The sequence below is a fragment of the Indicator indicator genome, chromosome 39 (assembly GCF_027791375.1).
Source record: "Indicator indicator isolate 239-I01 chromosome 39, UM_Iind_1.1, whole genome shotgun sequence".
NCBI lineage: Eukaryota > Metazoa > Chordata > Aves > Piciformes > Indicatoridae > Indicator > Indicator indicator.
In genome coordinates, this window is record NC_072048.1 from 356,659 (window position 1) to 373,849 (window position 17,191).

The window sequence follows — 17,191 nt, forward strand, 5'->3', positions numbered from 1 at the left end:
TGGTCCCCGCCCATCGCAGCAGCCGCACTCCTGCCTTTCTGCTTGGCGGGCGGCGTGCCAGAAGTACGTCAGCGCCGCCGGTCGCGAAAGGGACGCGGTGGCGCGAACGGAGACGGAGAATGAGCAAAGGCCGCGAGGGCTCCGCGGCGGGCGGTGAGTGAGGGAAGGAGTCCCGGGCGGCCGGTGAGGGGGTGCCAGGTGGTCGCCGCCCACTCGTTACCGTCCCGGTGCCTCCGGCGGCCCCGATGACTTGCAGTCTCTCCGTAGGAGGCGGCGCCGCCGCCGTCCTGATGCGGTATCTGCGGGAGCAGAACCGGCCGTACAGCGCCCAGGACGCCTTCGGGAACCTGCAGCGGGAGCACGGCCTGAGCAAGGCGGTGAGGACGGGGCCGGGGGCGCGCGAAAGGCCGCGTGCGAGTCCCGGCTGACGGCACCGGTCTGCTGTAGGCCGTGGTGAAGGCGCTGGAGCAGCTGGCGCAACAAGGTCGTGTCCGTGAGAAGGCCTACGGGAAGCAGAAGATCTACTTCGCCGACCAGGTGAGCCCCGGCTCGGGTGTCGCTCTCGCCGGCCCCCGCCCTCCTGACCCACCACCTCGCCGTAGGAGCAGCTCCCGGCCGCCAGCGACGCGGAGCTCCGCGGCCTGGACGGGCAGATTGCTGCGCTCTCCGCCAAGGTGCAGGCGCTGCAGCAGAGCTGCCGGCAGATGGAAGCAGGTGAGTGCGTCTGGCCGGCTGCTGTAGCACTGGCAGCAGCTGGGGCCCCATGGGCTCCGTCGGTCCTGTCGGTGACCATCCTTCCAGAGCTGAAGGATCTGAACAGCTCCATGACAACCCCTGAGATGGCCAAAGAGCTCAGGGAGCTGAAGAAGAACTGCAGGAGTTACACTGAGAAGCTGGAAAGGATTAAATCTGCCACCAGCTGCGTGTCCCCGGAAGAAAAAGAGAAGGTGAAGTGCTGCCCGTGCCCGAGGGGGACCAGGCTTGGGCTAGTCTTGCCACACCCTGTCCCCAGCCCAGCTGACACTGGAGCAACAGAGGGTGGGGATTGTGAGTGACCTGGGATGCTCCCCAGAGCCTGTGTGTGAGCCCAGGGGTGGTGACAGCTCCCTGCATGTCTTTAGCCTGACCTGCCTCTTGGCCTTTGCCTGTGGCAGTCGCCTGCTGCTTGTCCAGTTCACCTTTCCCTGTCGTGGGGGATCCATTGAAAGCAGGGTTCAGATTCCTGCAGGGGCTTCCGCCTGCTGGCTCCTGATGTTGTGGCTGTTGCAGGTCTGCAGCGAGCAGCAGCTGTACTGCAGGGAGTGGCGGAGGCGCAAGCGAATGGTAAGGGTTGTGGGGTGGGTGGGCAGTGCTGGGGTGGTGGCAGTGACAGGCCTGTGGTGACACTGCTGCCCTTGGGGCCTCACAACTTTGGGGAAGACTCGTGGCTACCAGGGCGGTCCCCCAGGAAAAAGCCAAGTTGTGGCAGTGCCCAAACACCCTGGGGAGCAGTGAGGCCTCGGTTACAGATGGCTGCTCCCCTGCTGTCCCTCGAGCTCTGCTGGCCTGTGATCCCCCCGCAAGACAGGGACGCTGCATGAGAGCTGTAGTGGTGCTGCCTGGCACTGCCTTCAGGGCACCTCTGTCTCACCAGGCAACTGAGCTGCTGGATGCCATCCTGGAGGGGTACCCCAAGAGCAAGAAGCAATTCTTTGTGAGTAGAGTTGGGCTGGGCCCTGTGGTGATGGTGACCATGCCATGGCTACCACCCTGCTGAGGTGCTCTCTGCTTGTCCAGGAGGAGGTTGGGATAGAAACAGATGAGGACCACAACGTGACGCTGCCCACGGCTGTCTGAGACACTGTTGCTGGAGTTCTGTCCTCTGCCTGCATGCTCAGGCTGGCCCTCTCTGGTTGTACACGTTTGGGTTAAAAGGTTTTGCAGCTGGGGTGTAGGGGGTGACACAGCATCTGGGGATTTCTTTCTGCCTGCCCTTCAGTGCAGTGAGCTGCTGGGGTTGGTGTGAGCACACTGGTGTGGAGTCCCTGCTGCTCCAGCAAGAGGTGAAGGGACTGAGTGGTAACCACAGGTACAGCCCCATGAAACAGGAATGGTTTAGTTCAGCTCCGCTGTGCTGGTTTGTGCCAGAGGGTGCTGGGGAGTGTTTAGGGAAGCCCAGAGCCAGGAATGAGCAACTTGAGCCACAAGGACCAGGCTGGGCTTCCAGAACCTCCCAGTCCCTGAACTACTCCAGAGGAAGGCTCCAGATACTCAGCAGCAGAAGTAAAAGCAGAAGAATTGTTAAAACATTCAGCAAAATTTATTTAATTACTCTTCACAATAGAAAAATATTTTGCTTTCCGTGTGAGGTCTGTAAAGCTCCACCTCTGCCCAAGGCAGGAGACAGCTCCTGGGGCTCAGCCTGTGCCCTGAGTGCCACCTTGCTCCCCACCAGGGTTTTCTTTGCAACAGCTCCCAGGGGAGCCCCAGCTGCTCTGTCTGTGCTTTATGGGTGAGTTCCAGCTCTGGGATTCCAGAGCCTTGCAAAGGGCACAGCAACACATGGGGGAAGCAGTTTTGTATAACAATCACCCCTGTGGGTAGCTTCTCTGCTGCTAAAGGTGGGCAGAAGCAGCAGCTCAAACATGCTCCTGCTGCAGCAGCACTGCCCTGGGGGGCAGGCACAGAGCACAAACCCTGCTGCTGTGTGTCCCAGGGAGCTTCTGCGGAGCTGACACTGAAGGTACTGCAGGAGGAATTGGGTGATACATAGAGACCAAAATAAAACCAAATCAAGGCAGGGGTGCTCTGAGAGCTGTTTGGGGGTGGGGGGGTGAGGAAGGTTGGTGAAGCTCACCCCTAGTTTGTTTCACCAGAAATGAGCAGGTTTGGGTTCCCATTTCTTTCCCCCTCCCAGGGTCAGAGGAGCTGTGTCTAAGGCCTGAGTCAGTGGCACAGGCAACCCCCCCAATCTGCCTGAGCTGCAGTCTCCAAACCCTCACACAACCTCTGCTCCACAAACATTTCTGCCCCTTCCCAAGTCCCTACAAATATTTGGTAGCATTGACTGTGGCAGGAGCTGTGGAGGTTCTTCACACAGCCTTATTTTGGTTTGTAGTTAATGCAATAAATAATTCAAAGAAGCTCTATAAACTTCCAGCCAGGAGAGAGCTGGCTCAGCCCTCCCCAGTGCCCAGTACCCAGGCACTGGACAGGAGGTGCTACCTCAGGTGCAGAGGCCTCAGAGCCACTGGTGCTGCCCAGGGAGGCTCAGTAGAGTTGACTCTTCAGCTGGTGCAGGACTCCGATCACAATGTCCCGCAGGGTCTATGGCACAGGAGGTGCTGTCAGCATCCATCCATGGTGGGCAACTCCCACCCAGCCTGGGACACCCTCTGGCAATGGCACCACAGCACCCATGTGGGCAGTGCTCCCACCACCGTTCCTGACCCTGGGGTCTCAGACCCTGTCCTGGTGCCCACTCCCCTCAGAGGTTTCTTAACACGCAGAGCACCTTTAGGCATCCCAAGGGTAAATGTCAACAAGCAGGACGCTCCTGAGCTGCTCCACCTTGGCCAGCTTTATGCCAAGCCAGTCCAGCAGCTGGAGTGGGAGATGCCAGATGCTCTCCTGGCTCCCCCCAAGCCCCATTTCCCCCTGCCCTCACCACAGCCCTGTTCACCTGGGGCTTGCAGTGCTCCTCAATCCAGCTGAAGACACAAGCTGAGAGCTCCTGAAAGCTTGTGACCGAGATGGAGGCGTTGAAGGACTGGAACAAGGAGTCCATAATGCCTTGGAAAACATTGAACTTGACCTCGTCAGAGACCTGGTCCTTGCCCTCATTAGGGTTGTCCTGATGAGCTTTCACTATCTGCTCATAGTTCCTGAAACAAAGCAGCAGCAGAGTGAGGCCCCCCAGGACCATGGGGCACAGCTCCCTGCCTGTTGCTGCCCCTGAGCACTGCTGCAGGACAGGGAGGTCCAGGAGATCCTGCAGCCAAACAACTGCCAGGAAGCTGCAGCTGCTCCCTTACACTTTCATGATCTTCAAGGCCATCACATCTTTTCTAAGAGTAGAAACTTCCTCCTCTTGCTTCTTCTTTTCCTTATGCAAGAACTGGATGTAGTCAATGGCTGAGCATGAAAACACTGAGTGAGGATCTGAGAGCAGGCACAAGTCCCTGACATCCCAACACAAGGTGTCCCAGTGGAGGTGGCCAGCACCTGGGCTCCCCCAGAACCCCAGAAGCTCCCAAAGCTGAACCTCTACCCTGCATGGCTCCAGCAAGGCGTTCTGGGTGTTGGTACCACCCCTGCCCTCTTCCCAGCCTCAGAACTCACTTTTCTGGAGGACAATGGCCTTGCTCAGCTTCTGGGAGCCTATGGAGAAATCCTGCTGCTCACAGGTAGGGACGATGGCCTGCAGGTCATCGTAGCCTTTCTGCAGGGAACCGCAGTGCAGTCATTGGAGCTCAGCTTGTTTCAAAGGGGGCAGACCCTAACTCCTGGCACACTGCCAGCCAGTGCCAAGGCAGCTGACAGCATGCTGTGCTGAGAGCAGATAAGGCAGCAAGAGGGGCCCTGACACCAGCCAGTCCCTGCTTACCTTGATTGCATCTCGCCGCTTGCGCTCCGCCTGGGTGTGTGCCCTCCGACGCTGGTCCTTGTAGGACTCCTTGTAGGGCTCCTGGTGGTAGTCGCTGTCCTCATCATCTGTGCCATCATCCACTCAGGTCAGTGTGGAGCCCAGGGACTGCCCAGCAGCGTGGGATGGAGGCTGCCACGGTGCAGCCCTGCAGGCTGCAGCCAGGCCCTGGATGGTTCATGTCCCTGGGATAGCCCTGGGCTGGCCTGGGGTCCCCAGGACAGCAGCTGGCTCCAGCAGGCTGGGCCAAGGGCAGGCACTACAGGGGGCTCTGAAAACCCCCACACCCTTACACCCACTCCAGGGGTGGGCACCCTGCCAGGCACCCTCAGCACTAAGGGGTGCTGGAGCCCTGCTCCCTGCTGGGCACCACCACAAGCAGAGACCAGAGGTCGCTGGGGACATGTCCCATGGGCCCACCTGTGTTGGGGACAGAGGAGGCGCTGGTGGAGCCGATGCTGTTGGCTCGGGAAACAATGTTCCCCTTCCTCGCGTTCTCCATGAAGAGCGCTGCAAGAGCAGTTCCGCAGTAAGGGGCAGACCCGGATGGGTGACCAGAGCAGGGCAGATCGCCTGACGGCCGCTGCCACCGTCCCGCTCACAACGAGCGACAGCCGTGACCGCGCGGGGGCGGCCCAGGGCCGGACACCTACCTGAGTCCAGGCCATTGTCGCTGTAGGCTGTGTCCACCTTGCGCAGGGCCGGCGGGAGGAGAGACATCAGCTGGGCTGGGGCAGCGAACCGCGGCCCTGCGCCCGGCCCGGCTCCCCCAGGAGCTCCGATCTGCCCAAGCAGCACCCCTCGCCCTTCAGCTCCGGTCCCCGCACTCTCGGCGCCCCTCGCCTTGACCCTGCCCCTCTCGTTCTCCTTTACCCTCGCCCGCACTCGGTCCCGCCGCCACCGCCCCGCCTCAGCCTAGCTCCCCAGCCCCGCGGCCTTAGCGGAGTCAAACTGCCCGGTCTCAGTCCCGGTCCCGCCGAGCGGACCCACCTTCCCCCATGAATCCTCGGCCGCGACGCCGGGCGGATCCGCCATCTTCCGCCCGCCCCGGTCATGTGACCGCCCCCGGGACCGACGGGAAACACAGCCCCGCCTGCCGCCGCTCGTCCGAACCGCCAGAGGGCGCCGTTCCACACCGGACGCTCTGCTCCACGCCCGCTCTGCTCCGCGCCCGCTCGGTGATGTTGCACGCGCCCTGACGTCACGGTGACGGAAAAAGCGGCGCCGGTCTCACCGGCGCGATCTCAGCGGCTCTTATTGCCGGGATCCTGCACGTTCACCGGCTCCGCTTCTCTCTGCTGGTGCTTGTGCCAGCAACGGGCGACAGAGAAGGGAGTGGAGAAATAAATTTTTATTTCGATAAATGGCCAGAAACGGGAGTCCCCGCGCGGCGCTGACTCTCGCCGGAATCGGGACCGAGCGCCGAGGAGCGGCTCCCGCGCTAGGCCCTCGAAGGCCGACACCATCAGCTTCGCCACCTTGTCCAGGAGGAGCCCGGCCGGACGTACGGCGTCGAGCGGAGCTCTAAGTAGCCCTGCGGAAGAGCGGGGAGGTGCTGGGGGGACGCGGCAGCCCCCGCCGGTATCTCCCGGAACCCTGCCCGCCCCCGAGTCCGCCAGCAGCGGGGGCACTCACCGACAAGTCCAGCAGGCAGGTGTTGGTGCACCCGGGCAACCCTGGCCCCATGCACCGCCCCAGGGACAGACCCGGCGGCACGGTGCCGGGCCACGGATGTAGCGATCACCGGCGGCACCGAAAGTGTTGGTCAAGGTGGTGGAGGCAAAAAGGGAAGGGACTTCGGTTCCCCCGGCCCCCCGCATCCTGCAGAGCTAGGGGCAGTGTACCGCAGCGGGGCTGGGGGCTCCAGAGCCAGCTGCTGGGGCTCGGCCCCATGCCAGGGTGGGCAGGGTCACACGGGACAGAACCAGGACACAGACACGCAGGGGGAGAAGCTTTTTTACTGTCACAGAGGGAGGTCTGGGCACCACTGTTCCCCCTCTCTCCAGGGGCAGCAGGTCCCCCTGGCCCCTCACCAGGGCTGGAGGTGGGTTCAACCCCCATGCTGTGCTCCTCCCCAGCATAGCATGGCTGAGGGTGGGTAGTGCCAAGACAGGGCCCCTCGGTGCCCTGTGTGGGATCCGTGGGGCTGGTGGTGATGGTCGAAGGGCATGACACCCTCACAGGCTGTGCTCTGGGACCAGGCGCTGCTGCAGGAGGTCCCAGGCCTTCTCCACCTGCCAGAGAACATGGAGGGCAGCACCTCAGAGCCCACAGCCAAGCTGGGGACAAGGCAAATGCCACAAGAGCCTGGACAGGAACGTCACACGAGGGTCCCACACTGCACACCCAGACACACTGTGCAAGACCTGGGCACAGCACGAGCCCTCTGATCCCCATTGTGGTCATCCACCTCCCCCCTTGCCCCTCAAGGAGCCCTCTGCAGCAGCTGGGCCAGGGCTCACCTGCCTGCGGGTGACATCCTGCTCCCAGAGTGTGGACAGCACCACCTGGGACTGCTCCACCCTCTGGATGTTGCTCATCTGGCTCCACAGCCGGCTGCGAGCAGCCTCCTCGCTCAGCCCATCCCGGGCCATGATGCGCTTCACAGCCTGCCAGGGCCACAGAGGACACTCAGGCACTTGGAGTGGCCCAGGATCAGCCCCAGCAGCAAGGGACGGCCAAAGGGGCACTACCCACCACCTCCTCAGGGATGATGGCAGTCCACACCTCGTGGACCATCTCTTGCCAGCCTGCCTCCAGCAGCACCGCAGCGTCCAGCACGCACACAGAGCTCCCTGCAGAACGAGGTCCTTGCTCCTTGCTGGGCAGTGGCTCAACAGCAGAGGGGCTGCCCAGCAGAGGGGGGGTCCTGAGCACTGAAAACACAGAGCTGCCAGAGGCAGCAGGCTGAGGGGACTCTCTGCTGTTACCTTGAGCAGCTGCCTCCCTGATCTGCTCCTTGACCATCTGAGCCATCTCAGGCCACACAATGTGTGTCAGACTCTTCAGCCGCTCCTAGAAAGGACCACGAAGGGCTCAGTGACTGCCCTCAGAACCCCTGGGCAACCCAAAGGGGCTCACGGCTGGCAGCAGCAGTCACAGAGGGCACGAGGGGCAGCCTGGCCCCAGTGCTCAGCCAACATAGGTGCAGAGGGGCAGGTTTAGTTATGCATCACTGAGCCCCCAGGTACCAGCCTGGAGCACACAGGGGGCAGAGAGCTCTGCCTACATCAGGGCTACTGCTCTGCTGGGCAAAGGATAAGTGTGGGCAGAGAAAGGGATGGGGACAGGGAGGCAGCAGCTACTGGGGCAAGAGAAGCATGTCCAGCACGACTGCCAACTCGGCCACAGGGACAGGAGCTCTGCGTCCTGCCCTGCCAGAGTGCAGCCAGGGAGGCGTCACCATCTCAAAGGGCTGAAAAATAAAAAGCCTGAGCAGAGTGTGAGCTCCCTGCTCCCGAGAGTAAACAGTGCCAGGCTCTGTGCTGCTCTTACCTGGTTTCCAAACACTTTGGCCCCAAGGACTCTCCTGTTGATTGTCCCATCTTGGTTCAGGATTTCTGCAAGACAGAACAGGCTTGGGAGTGAACCAACCTTTCTGCCCTGTGGCGAGCCCAGGGCAGAGCAGCAGCACTGCAGCAGGACCTAGCAGCTCTGCACCTTACTCCAGAAAAGACCAGGGAAGGCTTTATCCTAGAGCAGGAGCAGCCCAGTCCACCCTTGCATGCCAGTTTGCAGCTGCTCTGACATGGGACATGCAGGACTTGGGGGATGCAGCAGGTTTGCCCTGCTGGGGCCTGATCATCACTGAATCAGCTACAGAACCTTGTCTGGGAGGTGTGGAGCCCAAAGTCCCCCTGGGAGGCAAGGTAGTGCAGGCCAGGATGGTTCTCTGGACACTGGAACGTTGGCACCCTCCTCCCAGTTTTCCCCACAGCCCTCGGTGGCTCTACCTGCCCCAAAGGTGGCTACCACTCGCCCGTAGGCAGGGCCACCGGGGCTGTAGACAGCGTGGCCGAGCTTGTCGGCGTCGATGACGAAGGCTCCCAGACGCCCCAAGCGGCTGGCGATGGAGGTTTTCCCACTGCCGGTCCCTCCGGTCAGGCCAATGACGTACGGGTGAGAGGGCAAGGCAGGATCTTGCTGAGGGAAGAGGGAAAGGCATTGGCAGCAGCTGGAAGGCAGAGGCTCTGCTGGAGAAGGATCCCAACCACCCAGCTTGGGGATGGGCACGAGTCCTGGCTGTACCAGGCCGGGGCCTGCTGCTGCCAGCACACATCTGGTCCCCTGCAGCCAGGTGTGAGCCAGCTCCTTGCCAGGCTGCCCCCTCCTCCTGGGCACACAGCTCCCATCACAGCCTGCAGCTCTCTGAGCCCCCTCACCCGTGGGGGCTGCAGCAGTGTCCCCAGCAGCCTCTGCCGCAGGCTGGAGGAGCTGATCTTCTCCTCCTCATTCTGACCGTGGTCAGGGTCTTTCATCAACAGGATCTCGTAAAGAGTCAGCGCAGGGAGTCCCTGCGAGAAAAGGGAGCCCTGAAGGCTACCATGCTGCCCTCCAGCACATGCTGGGGCACCAAGCATCTGTGGTTGATCCCCAAGACCCGGGCTGCCTGCATGCAGCGGTGGGCAGGGGGAAAGGGCAGGAAGGGGCAGCCCTGGCATGGGCATTACGTTTTCAAGCCTCTTCCTGTTGACTGCCTCGCCCCCACTGCGGGTCTCCTCGCTGACCACCAAGCACTGCAGGTCGGCATCAGTGACCGAGGGGCCGTAGGGGTCAGCCAGCCGCACAATGTCGTAGCGCAGTGAGGGCTGCACGTCCTGCAGGAACTCGAGCAGCGTGGCCGCCCGCAGCTCGTAGGGCTCGATCAGCTCCGCCAACACCTTGTCTGCAGGCACCAGAGGGCAGGGCGTTGGCGGAGCACAGGGACAAGGCAAGATGAGGACAAAACCCACCCGTGGCTTGGGCAGGCTGCCTCCTGCACCTCCCCTCGCTCCCACGGCACCCTCATCTCTGTGTCTGCATGCGGCAGTCCCCACCTGTCACCTTGCCCAGGCAGCATCGTGTTGGGTACAGGGCTACCGGTACCCCCTGTGGCTGTCGTCCCTCTCACCGCCCTGTCCCGGGCAGAACTGGGCGGACCCCTCGGCCCCACACCGGCAGCTGGGCCGGGTGCCTCGGGCTGTCCCCCCGTTCCAGCACGCTGCCGGCGGCCGCCCCGGGACTCACGGCGAAGCAGGTCGCCGTCGGCCACCCCGGCTAGAAGCCGGTGCTCGGCGAGAAGGCAGCAGGCGCTGAGCAGGAAGCGGTGGGCGCCGTGCAGGCGGTCGAAGGTGCCGCCGACCGCCACGTCGGAGAAGCTGGGAAGCGCCGCGCCGAGGTCCTCCCCGGAGTCCTCTTCGGGGGTCTCCCCGGGGTCATCCCCAGCGCCGTCTAGCAGCAGCGTGGGCAGATGCGGCGGGCAGTCGTAGGCGGCGGCGGCCAGGTACTGCAGGCCGAGCTGCACCGGACCCGGCGGCCCTGGAGCCTCGGCGGCAGGGAGCAGCAGCACGCGGGGCGGGCGGGCGAGGCGGCGACCGGGAGCGAGCAGGACGCGCAGGTCCAGGCCCCGCCGCGCCGCCGCCACGTACAGCGCGTCCAGGGCCCGGAGCAGCGCGGGGCCGGCGGGGGGAGCGGCGGGGCGCGGCGCGGGGGCCGCCAGACGCAACCCCGGCTGCAGGTGCACGTACAGCGGCCCCGCCACCAGCCCCGCCGCCGCCGCCACCGCCGCCGCCGCCCGCCGGGGCAGCGCGGCCAATGGCGCCGTCAGCACCAGCAGCCCCGCGCCGAACGGCGGCATGCCTCCGCCGGAAGCCGCCGCCCCGGAACGCGCCGCGGGGCCCGCCCTGGCACCGGGACCGCCTTTCGGAGAGAGGCCGGCCCCGGGTAGGGGAGGTCATCGGGCGCCCCGGTGCGTCGGGACCAGGTCCCGCCCGCCGAGGGAAACGACGCCCAGACTCGGTCCCCCGCCCTCATCACGGGGAGATCCCCCGGGCACGGTTCCATCTCGGTCCCCACTACCTCCGCTTCCGGGGACCGGGCCGAACACGCGGGGCAGCCCCCGCCCAGGACTGCTCGGCGCTGGGGCCGCGGCGAGAGGGAGGAGCCGGGAGCCGTGGGGCTGCAAAAGGCTTTATTAGCGACACGGTGGCACCGGGGCACCCCGGCGCGGCGGGGCCGGGGGCCCGCAGCGGCCCCGTTCAGGGCTGCTCCTCGCCGTGTCCGAACACGAAGTCGTGCATGGCTCGCACGTACGCGAAGCCGTCCGGGCTGCCCAGCCTCAGGCGCCGCAGCGAAGCCAGCAGCTGCGTGGTGCCACAGCGCAAGGGCGGGCAGGGGCTGCCGATGGCCTCCAGGTACACCTGGCACCGCAGATAGGGGTCAGACCCATCCCACGACCACCCGCCGATACCCCGCACCATCCCGCAGGGGCTCACCTGCAGTACTTCGTCCACCTCCTGGGCCGCGTCGTGGAAGAGCCCTTGGCAGTGCTGCAGAAAGCGGCGGTAGAGGCTCCGTGTGCCGGCGTCTAGGCCCCGCAGCTCGCTGCCCTCGGGGTCCGGGCGCTGCAGGTTGGCCATGAAGCTGCTCTTGACAGGTCCGCACTCCACTAGCGTCAGGCTGCGGGAAGGAGCGGGGCGGCAGCTCAGCCACCATTTTCCCCTGTCTTGGCACTGCCACCCCCGTGCCCGGGGGCAGGAGCGCGGCCCCACTGGCACTGACTGGATGTTGAAGGGGTGCAGGACGATGGCCAAGCTCTCACACAGCCCCTCCAGGGCGAACTTGCTGGCGCAGTACACGGCATTGAAGGGTAGCCCTAGGGCAGAGTTGCACCGTGAGCATCGGGGCTCTGCCTCGTTTTCCCGTGCCCCAGGCTGGCAGGGTCCCACCTTGCAGTCCCCCGATGCTGCTGGAGACGATGATTCGCCCAGCCCTGCGGCGCTTCATGGGGGGCAGGAACGCCCGGATGGTGCGGATGGCCCCGAAGAGGTTCACATCAAAGATGTTCTTCATGGCCTGGTCAGAGCAGGTCTCCAGGGGACCCATCAGTCCCACCCCCGCATTACAGACTGCTGGGCACAGTGGCACTGAGAGGGGCAGTGCATCCCCCTCACGTTTCCTGGCACCATAGAGGTGCTAGAAGACAGGAACCTGGGGGGCATTTTCCTGTTGATGAGCCAGTGGCTCTTGGCATCCCCAAACCCAGCTCCAGAATCCCTGCCCCACTGAACATGTCCCATTCCAGCCCCAGGACTGCCAGCACCTCCTGCGATGTGCCATCTGCTCCCAGTGCTCCACAGAGCGTCAGTCACCCCAGGAAAGTGCCCCTCTAGCCCTGCGGGGAGTGGGGGCACCAAGAGCCATACCCAGCACGTCCAGCTGCTGCCCCTGCAGCCGCTGCACCGCAGCTGCCAGCGAGCTTGGGTCAGTGACATCAAGCTGCAGCAGCTCCAGGGTGCCTGGGCAGCAGCCTCCGAAGTGCTGCAGCAGCTGCTGGGCCTTGGCCAGGTCGCGCATGGTGGCGAACACTGTGAAGAGAGTGCAGCCACGGGCAGTGGTGCCACCCAGCTGCTCCAACACTGCGAGCCCCAGCCCAGGGAGCTGCTGTCTTTGGCAGGGCACTGCCCAGTCCAGGAGCCCCCCGGGGGTGCCATCGTGCCCCCCACAGGATGTCTTCTTTACCTTTGAACCTGCAAGCACTGTCGGCTGCCAGCCGCGTGGCCAGCCCCAGGCCAATGCCCGACGAGCAACCTGTGATCAGCACCGTAGTTACCTCCATGGGAAGCACTGCCAGCCCCGGGGGCTCCTCTCTTTAAGAGGGCTGGAAGGGGGACCCCCGCCCTGCACTGCAGGTGTTGTGTCTGCTGCCTTATCTCAAGGCTCTTCCGCCCCCACCTCCCGTGCCTTGATGCTTATGCAGCTGCCATGATAAAGACCCTGCGGAGCCAGGGGCCCCCCACGCAGGAGGCTCTGGGGCACAAAGGGAGCTGCAGCCCTGGGGGATGCACCAGCCAGGGCCAGCACCAGCCACGGGGCATGGTGCCAACTTCTGGCACACATCTGGCAGCACATTTCCCCAGCTATGCAGGCTGAAGGCCCAGTGTTGCTCCTCTGCCCCAGCTCACACAAGGGCCATGCTGGGGTGGGGATGGACACAGGTGGGAGAAGAGAGCACTCTGGGGCCAGGCCTTTAATTGTTCTGCAGTCTGGCAGCATCGTGGCTCGAAAACCCCATTCAAGGGAGCACGGCCCCAGCACCACCATGGAAAACTGTGCAGAGTCTCCTTTGATGCAAAAGGCACAAATTGTGGCCAGGTTCATGCAGGCACTGAGGTCCATGGAGCTGGGAGCACCTGGCACAGGGAGATGCAGGACCACACAGAGGTTAGGCCAGTTCCCCACTTTCCCTGGGGCAGGGGCAGCTCCTCCTTGGCTGCCTCTCTGCCATCACAGACCCCCCCAGCCAGGCTGGGGGCTAACAGGGTCTGTGCCTTCGTTCCAGCATGGCCAGGATGCAGCCATCAGGCCAGAAGCTGTGGAGTCCTAGACATGAGAGGACGTGGGGTCTCTGCCCCCCCTCCTGGGAGAGGCTCTGGAGGCATAGCTTAAAGTCATACGGGCACAGCCTGGCTGTGCAGCAGGGCCCTGGGGTAGTACTTGAGGAACAGCCTCCTGGAGATCTCCAGCGTGTCCCCAGCTGGCATGGCTGGGTAGCGCTTCCTGTTATAGACAAAGCCTCTCTCTACCTGGAAAACAGCCTGGTTGAACTGGTCCTGGTGGAAGGGGATGCCTGAATTGAGGCTCTCAACCAGGACAGAGACGAAGAGGCTCCAGCGCACGGCATAGTAGTCCAGCACCAGCCCCCCCAGCTGCTTGTTGGCATAGTCCAGGATGTTCCCGCTGGGCCCCCAGAGCGTCACTTGGTTCCGGGCATTCAGCTCATACTGCTCAGCCTCCCAGTTGCTGGTGGCCATGGTGCGGGCGCTCTCCAGCCAGCGGCCCAGCAGGAAGAGGCTGTGGCTAGAGAGGAGGCTGTCCAGCTCCGGCAGCAGGTCGTAGACCAGCAGCCCACCGACCGTCAGCAGGTCAGGCAGTGCCCGGCTCTGGAAGGCGCTGCGGATGCCCTGGTAGTGGTCACTCACCAGCTGCTGAGCCGCCTGCCGTGTGACGTCCACCAGGTCGTAGAGGAAGGTAGGGCTGGAGCCCAGCTGGGCGCTGGCGCTCAGCAGCAGGCGCCAGGCCTCATAGACGTCGCTGGCATTGTACCAGAGCTCGGTGTCCATGTGCAGGGAGGGGCGGCGCACCAGGGGGCTGCGGTTGTGGTTGACGCAGACTCCGCTGCAGTTGTAAACGCTGCGGAGCAGCAGCCGCCAGGCCGCTGCTGCAGCAGCATTTGGGGCTCCGTAGCGGCGCTCAGCATAGCGAGTGACCCAGCTGGGCAGGTCGAGGGGCTCCTGGCGCCAGCCCAGCTCATTCATCAGCTCATACACCATGTCATTCTGCTCGATGCCCTCGGGCACCACCCCGGTGCCCACCATGGTGGAGTTGGGGAAGCTCCTGGCTGCAAAAGGGCCCCGGTTGATGGCCTCCACGGTGCCGAAGAGGCCGTGGTTGCCCCCAAAGTTGTGCAGCATGCACCAGATGAAAGGCTGCCCATAGAAGGATTCTGTCCACAGGTAGACAGGCTTGGACTCAGCAAAGAGGTCCAGGATGATCATCCTGCCCAGGGGCACGGCGTGCAGCAGGGCTTGCACCTGTGCCGGCTGCCAGAAGTCAGGCTGGTGCTGGAAGAGCCACCCCTGCATCAGCCACACTGCCTCAGGGTCAGCTGGGGACAGAAGGGCACAGAGTCAAGGCCCCTCCAGGCAGGGCTCATAGGCCCAGCTAGCATCCCACGAGGCACAAGGACAACTGAGCGATCCTCTTGGAGAGGGCTTTGAGAATCTGGAACCAACAGGGTCTGCCAAGCACAACCACCTCCCATAACCAGCCACCCCTGGAGCCCAGCTGTGCCCACCCAGAGCCCCACACCTGGCACTGTGCTGACCCACCTCCTGTCATTGACTTGAAGACAGCACTGCTGACCCTGGCGAGGTAGGCAGGATCTGAGGAGAGTGGAGTCATCTCATTGAAGGTGTCGGCACTGTAGATGTGGTCTGTGCCGAACTCCTTGATCAGCTCCTTCAGGAACAGGGTCCCAATCACCTGGAACATGGGGTCCTCAGGGTCCAGCAGGTAGGTACAAGAGTAGGTACAGTCGAAGTGGCTCCAGCCCCCAAGGCGAGTGGCATTGACATGTGGGAAGACTCTGCAGAGGACAGAGCAGGGGTGAGGGTCAGGACAGAACCATGTGCCCCTGTGGGGAAGGGCAGCCTCTGAGGAAGCTGCCACAGGCACAGGAGGGCCAGGAGCTGTCCCATGGAGCTGGCACAAGCCAGAGAAGGAACCTCGGGAAGGGCCCAGGACTGAGAGACAGGGAGGGTGCTACAGCCAGGGCTGCTGTGCCCTGTGGGGGCTGCCAGCACACAGGGCTGCACCCACCGGAGAACGCCCTGGGGTACATGGCCTGCGAACGCTGGCAGCACTGTGACCATCCCGAGCGAGCGCATCCTCTCCACGATACGGTACTGAGGGAGAGAGGGGAGGCAGTGGGGGGAGAGGAGCCCCCAGTGCTCCATAAGGGACCCCTGAGCACTGCAGGAGCTTGGGGAAGGGAGCAGGTGCCCCCAAGCCACCACGAGTGCAGCCTTGGCATGGAGGATCAGAGCAGGGGGTTGTGTGGGTCTGTCCCAGTGACCCTGGTACCTGCAGGTAGAATTGTTTGAGGTGCCAGGATGGCGGCAGAGGCCCTGCCCAGCCTCGCAGGTTGCCCATGCGGTTCCAGGCCAGGAAGGCTGGGCCCGTGAAGTAGGCATCAATCTCGGACTGGTTCAGCCCCAAGGTGCGGTAAACCTGCGCGGGGCAGTGGAGGGTCAGCGGCTCCATGGCTCCCCCGCTGCCCTGCCTGCTCCCTGCCCCGGTACTCAACCCGCTGCCAGGTGGTCTCCTGCCCCACGAAGGCCGGTGCCAGGTTGATCCCACTCAGTGCCATCCAGTCGATCTCGCGTTCCCAGCGCTCCCAGTCCCACCAGGCGAAGGAGTAGCTCTGGGTGCAGGCGTTCTGGTAGTAGCGGAACCTGTGGGCAGGTTCGGGAGGCTGCGGAATGGGCACCCCCGCTCCCGGCCCCACTCCCGTTACGTAAGGCGCCTGTCCCGGGCTAACGAGGCGTGAGCAGCGCCCGGCCCGTCGGCCGGAGCCAGCTCGCCGCCGCGGGACGGGTAAGGCCGGGCCGGCCCCACCCGGACTCCCGTTACCTGCCGGGAGCGGAGGCGCGGATCTCGGTCGGCAGCCGCGGCAGCGGATCAGGCAGGCGGAGCTGCGCCCCGGACCACGAGAGATGGCACCCGCAGAAGTCGCGCAGGTACCGGTAGAGGCCGGCGGCCGCCGCCACGCCGCTGGAGCCTGTCACGGCCACGGCCACGGCGAAGTCGGGCGGCGAGCGCAGCCGGTATGTGTCTGGGCCGCCCGCCGCCAGCGCCGCCTCCACCGACAGCGACACGGCGGCGGCGCGCGGGCCCAGCAGCCGCCGAGCGAGCGCGCGCACCGCCGCCTCCTGCCTCGGGTCCTCCGGCCGCGCCGCCGCCGCCGCCAGCAGTAGCAGCACCAGGAGCACCGGCCCCGGCCGCGCCGCCATCGCCGCTCCCAGCCACAGCGCCGCCGTCGATCGGGAGCCGGCGGTGGGAGGGGCCAAACCGGTACCGGGAGCGGGGCATAGGCGCGGCTGCTTCCGCGGGCAGGGCTCGGTTCTCGCAGCTGAGCGGACACGGAAGTGGTCCTATCCCGGGAGCACCGCACCCCCGTCGTTTCCCCTACAGCTCTCGGTGTCTGGTTCGGGGCTGCAGCTCCAGCTCCTGCCTGAGTCCCGGGACCCGCCGGGATTGTGCGGTGACGACGACGGTTCCAGGCTGGTTAAGTAAATAAAGCCTCACTTAAGCCTCACTTCTACCTGCGGCGGCTCCGCACCCGCGGAGCGAACCGAACCGCGGCGGCCCCGGAGCATCCCCAGCTCCGAGAACTGGCGGCGCCGTTCTCGCTTATCCTAGGAGCCCGGGACCGGGATAATTCCAAAGCCGCTCCGCCGGGGCTGCTCCGGCCTGAAGGGAGCGCTGCGAGACTGAGCACCAGAGCCCTGCCCGTGCCCTGGAGCGATGGGAACTGCCCGGCCGCCCCCAGCACTGTCTGGAGGAGCTCGGAGACCGGGATGGGGGGGGGGGGGGGAGCCACAAACGGGAACCCTTCCCGGGAGCAGGGGCTTGCCCAGGCTGGGCAGGGGCTCTCTCGGCTCCAGGACAGCCCCAGGGGCACAGCCAGGGCAGAGCCTGGCAGCTAGGGGCAGCCTGGGCCCCTCCCGTGGGACAGAATTAAATTTAGGACCCCGGGGCTCCCTCCACAGCCCTCGGAGAGGGTCGCAGGCTCCTGCCATGGGCCAA

The 17,191-nt window shown here is 64.5% G+C and overlaps 5 protein-coding genes across 6 annotated transcripts; 1 reads left to right on the forward strand and 4 right to left on the reverse strand.

Annotated features, from left to right (window-relative positions):
- The first annotated feature begins 119 nt into the window (after positions 1-119).
- PSMC3IP (PSMC3 interacting protein) lies at positions 120-1,842 on the forward strand. Of its 2 annotated transcripts, none has more exons than XM_054396731.1 (8): positions 120-153; positions 271-377; positions 448-537; positions 603-718; positions 821-947; positions 1,270-1,323; positions 1,634-1,693; positions 1,777-1,842. In XM_054396731.1, the coding sequence occupies exons 1-8, from the start codon at positions 120-122 to the stop codon at positions 1,834-1,836; spliced, it is 648 nt and encodes a 215-aa protein (XP_054252706.1). In that variant the 3' UTR covers positions 1,837-1,842. The 2 variants fall into 2 exon arrangements, with proteins under 2 accessions (XP_054252706.1, XP_054252705.1); XM_054396730.1 differs by having other exon boundaries at positions 603-714; positions 802-947.
- Positions 1,843-3,246: 1,404 nt separating this feature from the next.
- Positions 3,247-5,659, reverse strand: MLX (MAX dimerization protein MLX). Its single transcript, XM_054396729.1, has 8 exons — positions 5,615-5,659; positions 5,278-5,314; positions 5,045-5,134; positions 4,586-4,692; positions 4,321-4,420; positions 4,014-4,113; positions 3,662-3,863; positions 3,247-3,306 (listed from the first exon to the last, which is right to left on the reverse strand). The coding sequence occupies exons 1-8, from the start codon at positions 5,657-5,659 to the stop codon at positions 3,250-3,252; spliced, it is 738 nt and encodes a 245-aa protein (XP_054252704.1). The 3' UTR covers positions 3,247-3,249.
- Positions 5,660-6,575: 916 nt separating this feature from the next.
- Positions 6,576-10,460, reverse strand: COASY (Coenzyme A synthase). Its single transcript, XM_054396784.1, has 9 exons — positions 9,851-10,460; positions 9,295-9,509; positions 9,007-9,156; positions 8,578-8,767; positions 8,120-8,184; positions 7,555-7,639; positions 7,322-7,419; positions 7,087-7,233; positions 6,576-6,858 (listed from the first exon to the last, which is right to left on the reverse strand). The coding sequence occupies exons 1-9, from the start codon at positions 10,458-10,460 to the stop codon at positions 6,802-6,804; spliced, it is 1,617 nt and encodes a 538-aa protein (XP_054252759.1). The 3' UTR covers positions 6,576-6,801.
- Positions 10,461-10,860: 400 nt separating this feature from the next.
- HSD17B1 (hydroxysteroid 17-beta dehydrogenase 1) lies at positions 10,861-12,443 on the reverse strand. Its single transcript, XM_054396880.1, has 6 exons — positions 12,344-12,443; positions 12,028-12,189; positions 11,551-11,730; positions 11,384-11,477; positions 11,098-11,281; positions 10,861-11,022 (listed from the first exon to the last, which is right to left on the reverse strand). The coding sequence occupies exons 1-6, from the start codon at positions 12,438-12,440 to the stop codon at positions 10,861-10,863; spliced, it is 879 nt and encodes a 292-aa protein (XP_054252855.1). The 5' UTR covers positions 12,441-12,443.
- A 369-nt stretch (positions 12,444-12,812) lies between these two features.
- Positions 12,813-16,395, reverse strand: NAGLU (N-acetyl-alpha-glucosaminidase). The gene is made up of 6 exons (XM_054396785.1): positions 16,016-16,395; positions 15,690-15,837; positions 15,467-15,613; positions 15,203-15,288; positions 14,713-14,969; positions 12,813-14,489 (listed from the first exon to the last, which is right to left on the reverse strand). The coding sequence occupies exons 1-6, from the start codon at positions 16,393-16,395 to the stop codon at positions 13,273-13,275; spliced, it is 2,235 nt and encodes a 744-aa protein (XP_054252760.1). The 3' UTR covers positions 12,813-13,272.
- Between the last annotated feature and the right edge of the window lie 796 nt (positions 16,396-17,191).

What these genes read in the sequence shown, in the direction of transcription:
- HSD17B1 (XM_054396880.1), bottom strand. Translation starts at nt 12,440, where the DNA reads ATGGAGGTAACTACGGTGCTGATCACAGGTTGCTCGTCGGGCATTGGC. An exon ending in CAGCATCGGGGGACTGCAAG is followed by an intron (nt 11,478 to 11,550) that starts GTGGGACCCTGC and finishes ACTCTGCCCTAG; the next exon opens with GGCTACCCTTCAATGCCGTG. An exon ending in AGGTGGACGAAGTACTGCAG is followed by an intron (nt 11,023 to 11,097) that starts GTGAGCCCCTGC and finishes CTGCGGTGCCAG; the next exon opens with GTGTACCTGGAGGCCATCGG.
- COASY (XM_054396784.1), bottom strand. Translation starts at nt 10,460, where the DNA reads ATGCCGCCGTTCGGCGCGGGGCTGCTGGTGCTGACGGCGCCATTGGCC. An exon ending in ACAGGAAGAGGCTTGAAAAC is followed by an intron (nt 9,157 to 9,294) that starts GTAATGCCCATG and finishes GGTAGCCTTCAG; the next exon opens with GGCTCCCTTTTCTCGCAGGG. An exon ending in GGTAGCCACCTTTGGGGCAG is followed by an intron (nt 8,185 to 8,577) that starts GTAGAGCCACCG and finishes TCTGTCTTGCAG; the next exon opens with AAATCCTGAACCAAGATGGG.
- MLX (XM_054396729.1), bottom strand. Translation starts at nt 5,659, where the DNA reads ATGGCGGATCCGCCCGGCGTCGCGGCCGAGGATTCATGGGGGAAG. An exon ending in CGACAATGGCCTGGACTCAG is followed by an intron (nt 5,135 to 5,277) that starts GTAGGTGTCCGG and finishes CTGCTCTTGCAG; the next exon opens with CGCTCTTCATGGAGAACGCG. An exon ending in AGCGGCGAGATGCAATCAAG is followed by an intron (nt 4,421 to 4,585) that starts GTAAGCAGGGAC and finishes GGTTCCCTGCAG; the next exon opens with AAAGGCTACGATGACCTGCA.
- NAGLU (XM_054396785.1), bottom strand. Translation starts at nt 16,395, where the DNA reads ATGGCGGCGCGGCCGGGGCCGGTGCTCCTGGTGCTGCTACTGCTGGCG. An exon ending in CGCGCCTCCGCTCCCGGCAG is followed by an intron (nt 15,838 to 16,015) that starts GTAACGGGAGTC and finishes ACCTGCCCACAG; the next exon opens with GTTCCGCTACTACCAGAACG. An exon ending in AGGAGACCACCTGGCAGCGG is followed by an intron (nt 15,614 to 15,689) that starts GTTGAGTACCGG and finishes TGCCCCGCGCAG; the next exon opens with GTTTACCGCACCTTGGGGCT.
- PSMC3IP (XM_054396730.1), top strand. Translation starts at nt 120, where the DNA reads ATGAGCAAAGGCCGCGAGGGCTCCGCGGCGGGCG. An exon ending in CTGCCGGCAGATGGAAGCAG is followed by an intron (nt 715 to 801) that starts GTGAGTGCGTCT and finishes CCATCCTTCCAG; the next exon opens with AGCTGAAGGATCTGAACAGC. An exon ending in AGAGCAAGAAGCAATTCTTT is followed by an intron (nt 1,694 to 1,776) that starts GTGAGTAGAGTT and finishes CTGCTTGTCCAG; the next exon opens with GAGGAGGTTGGGATAGAAAC.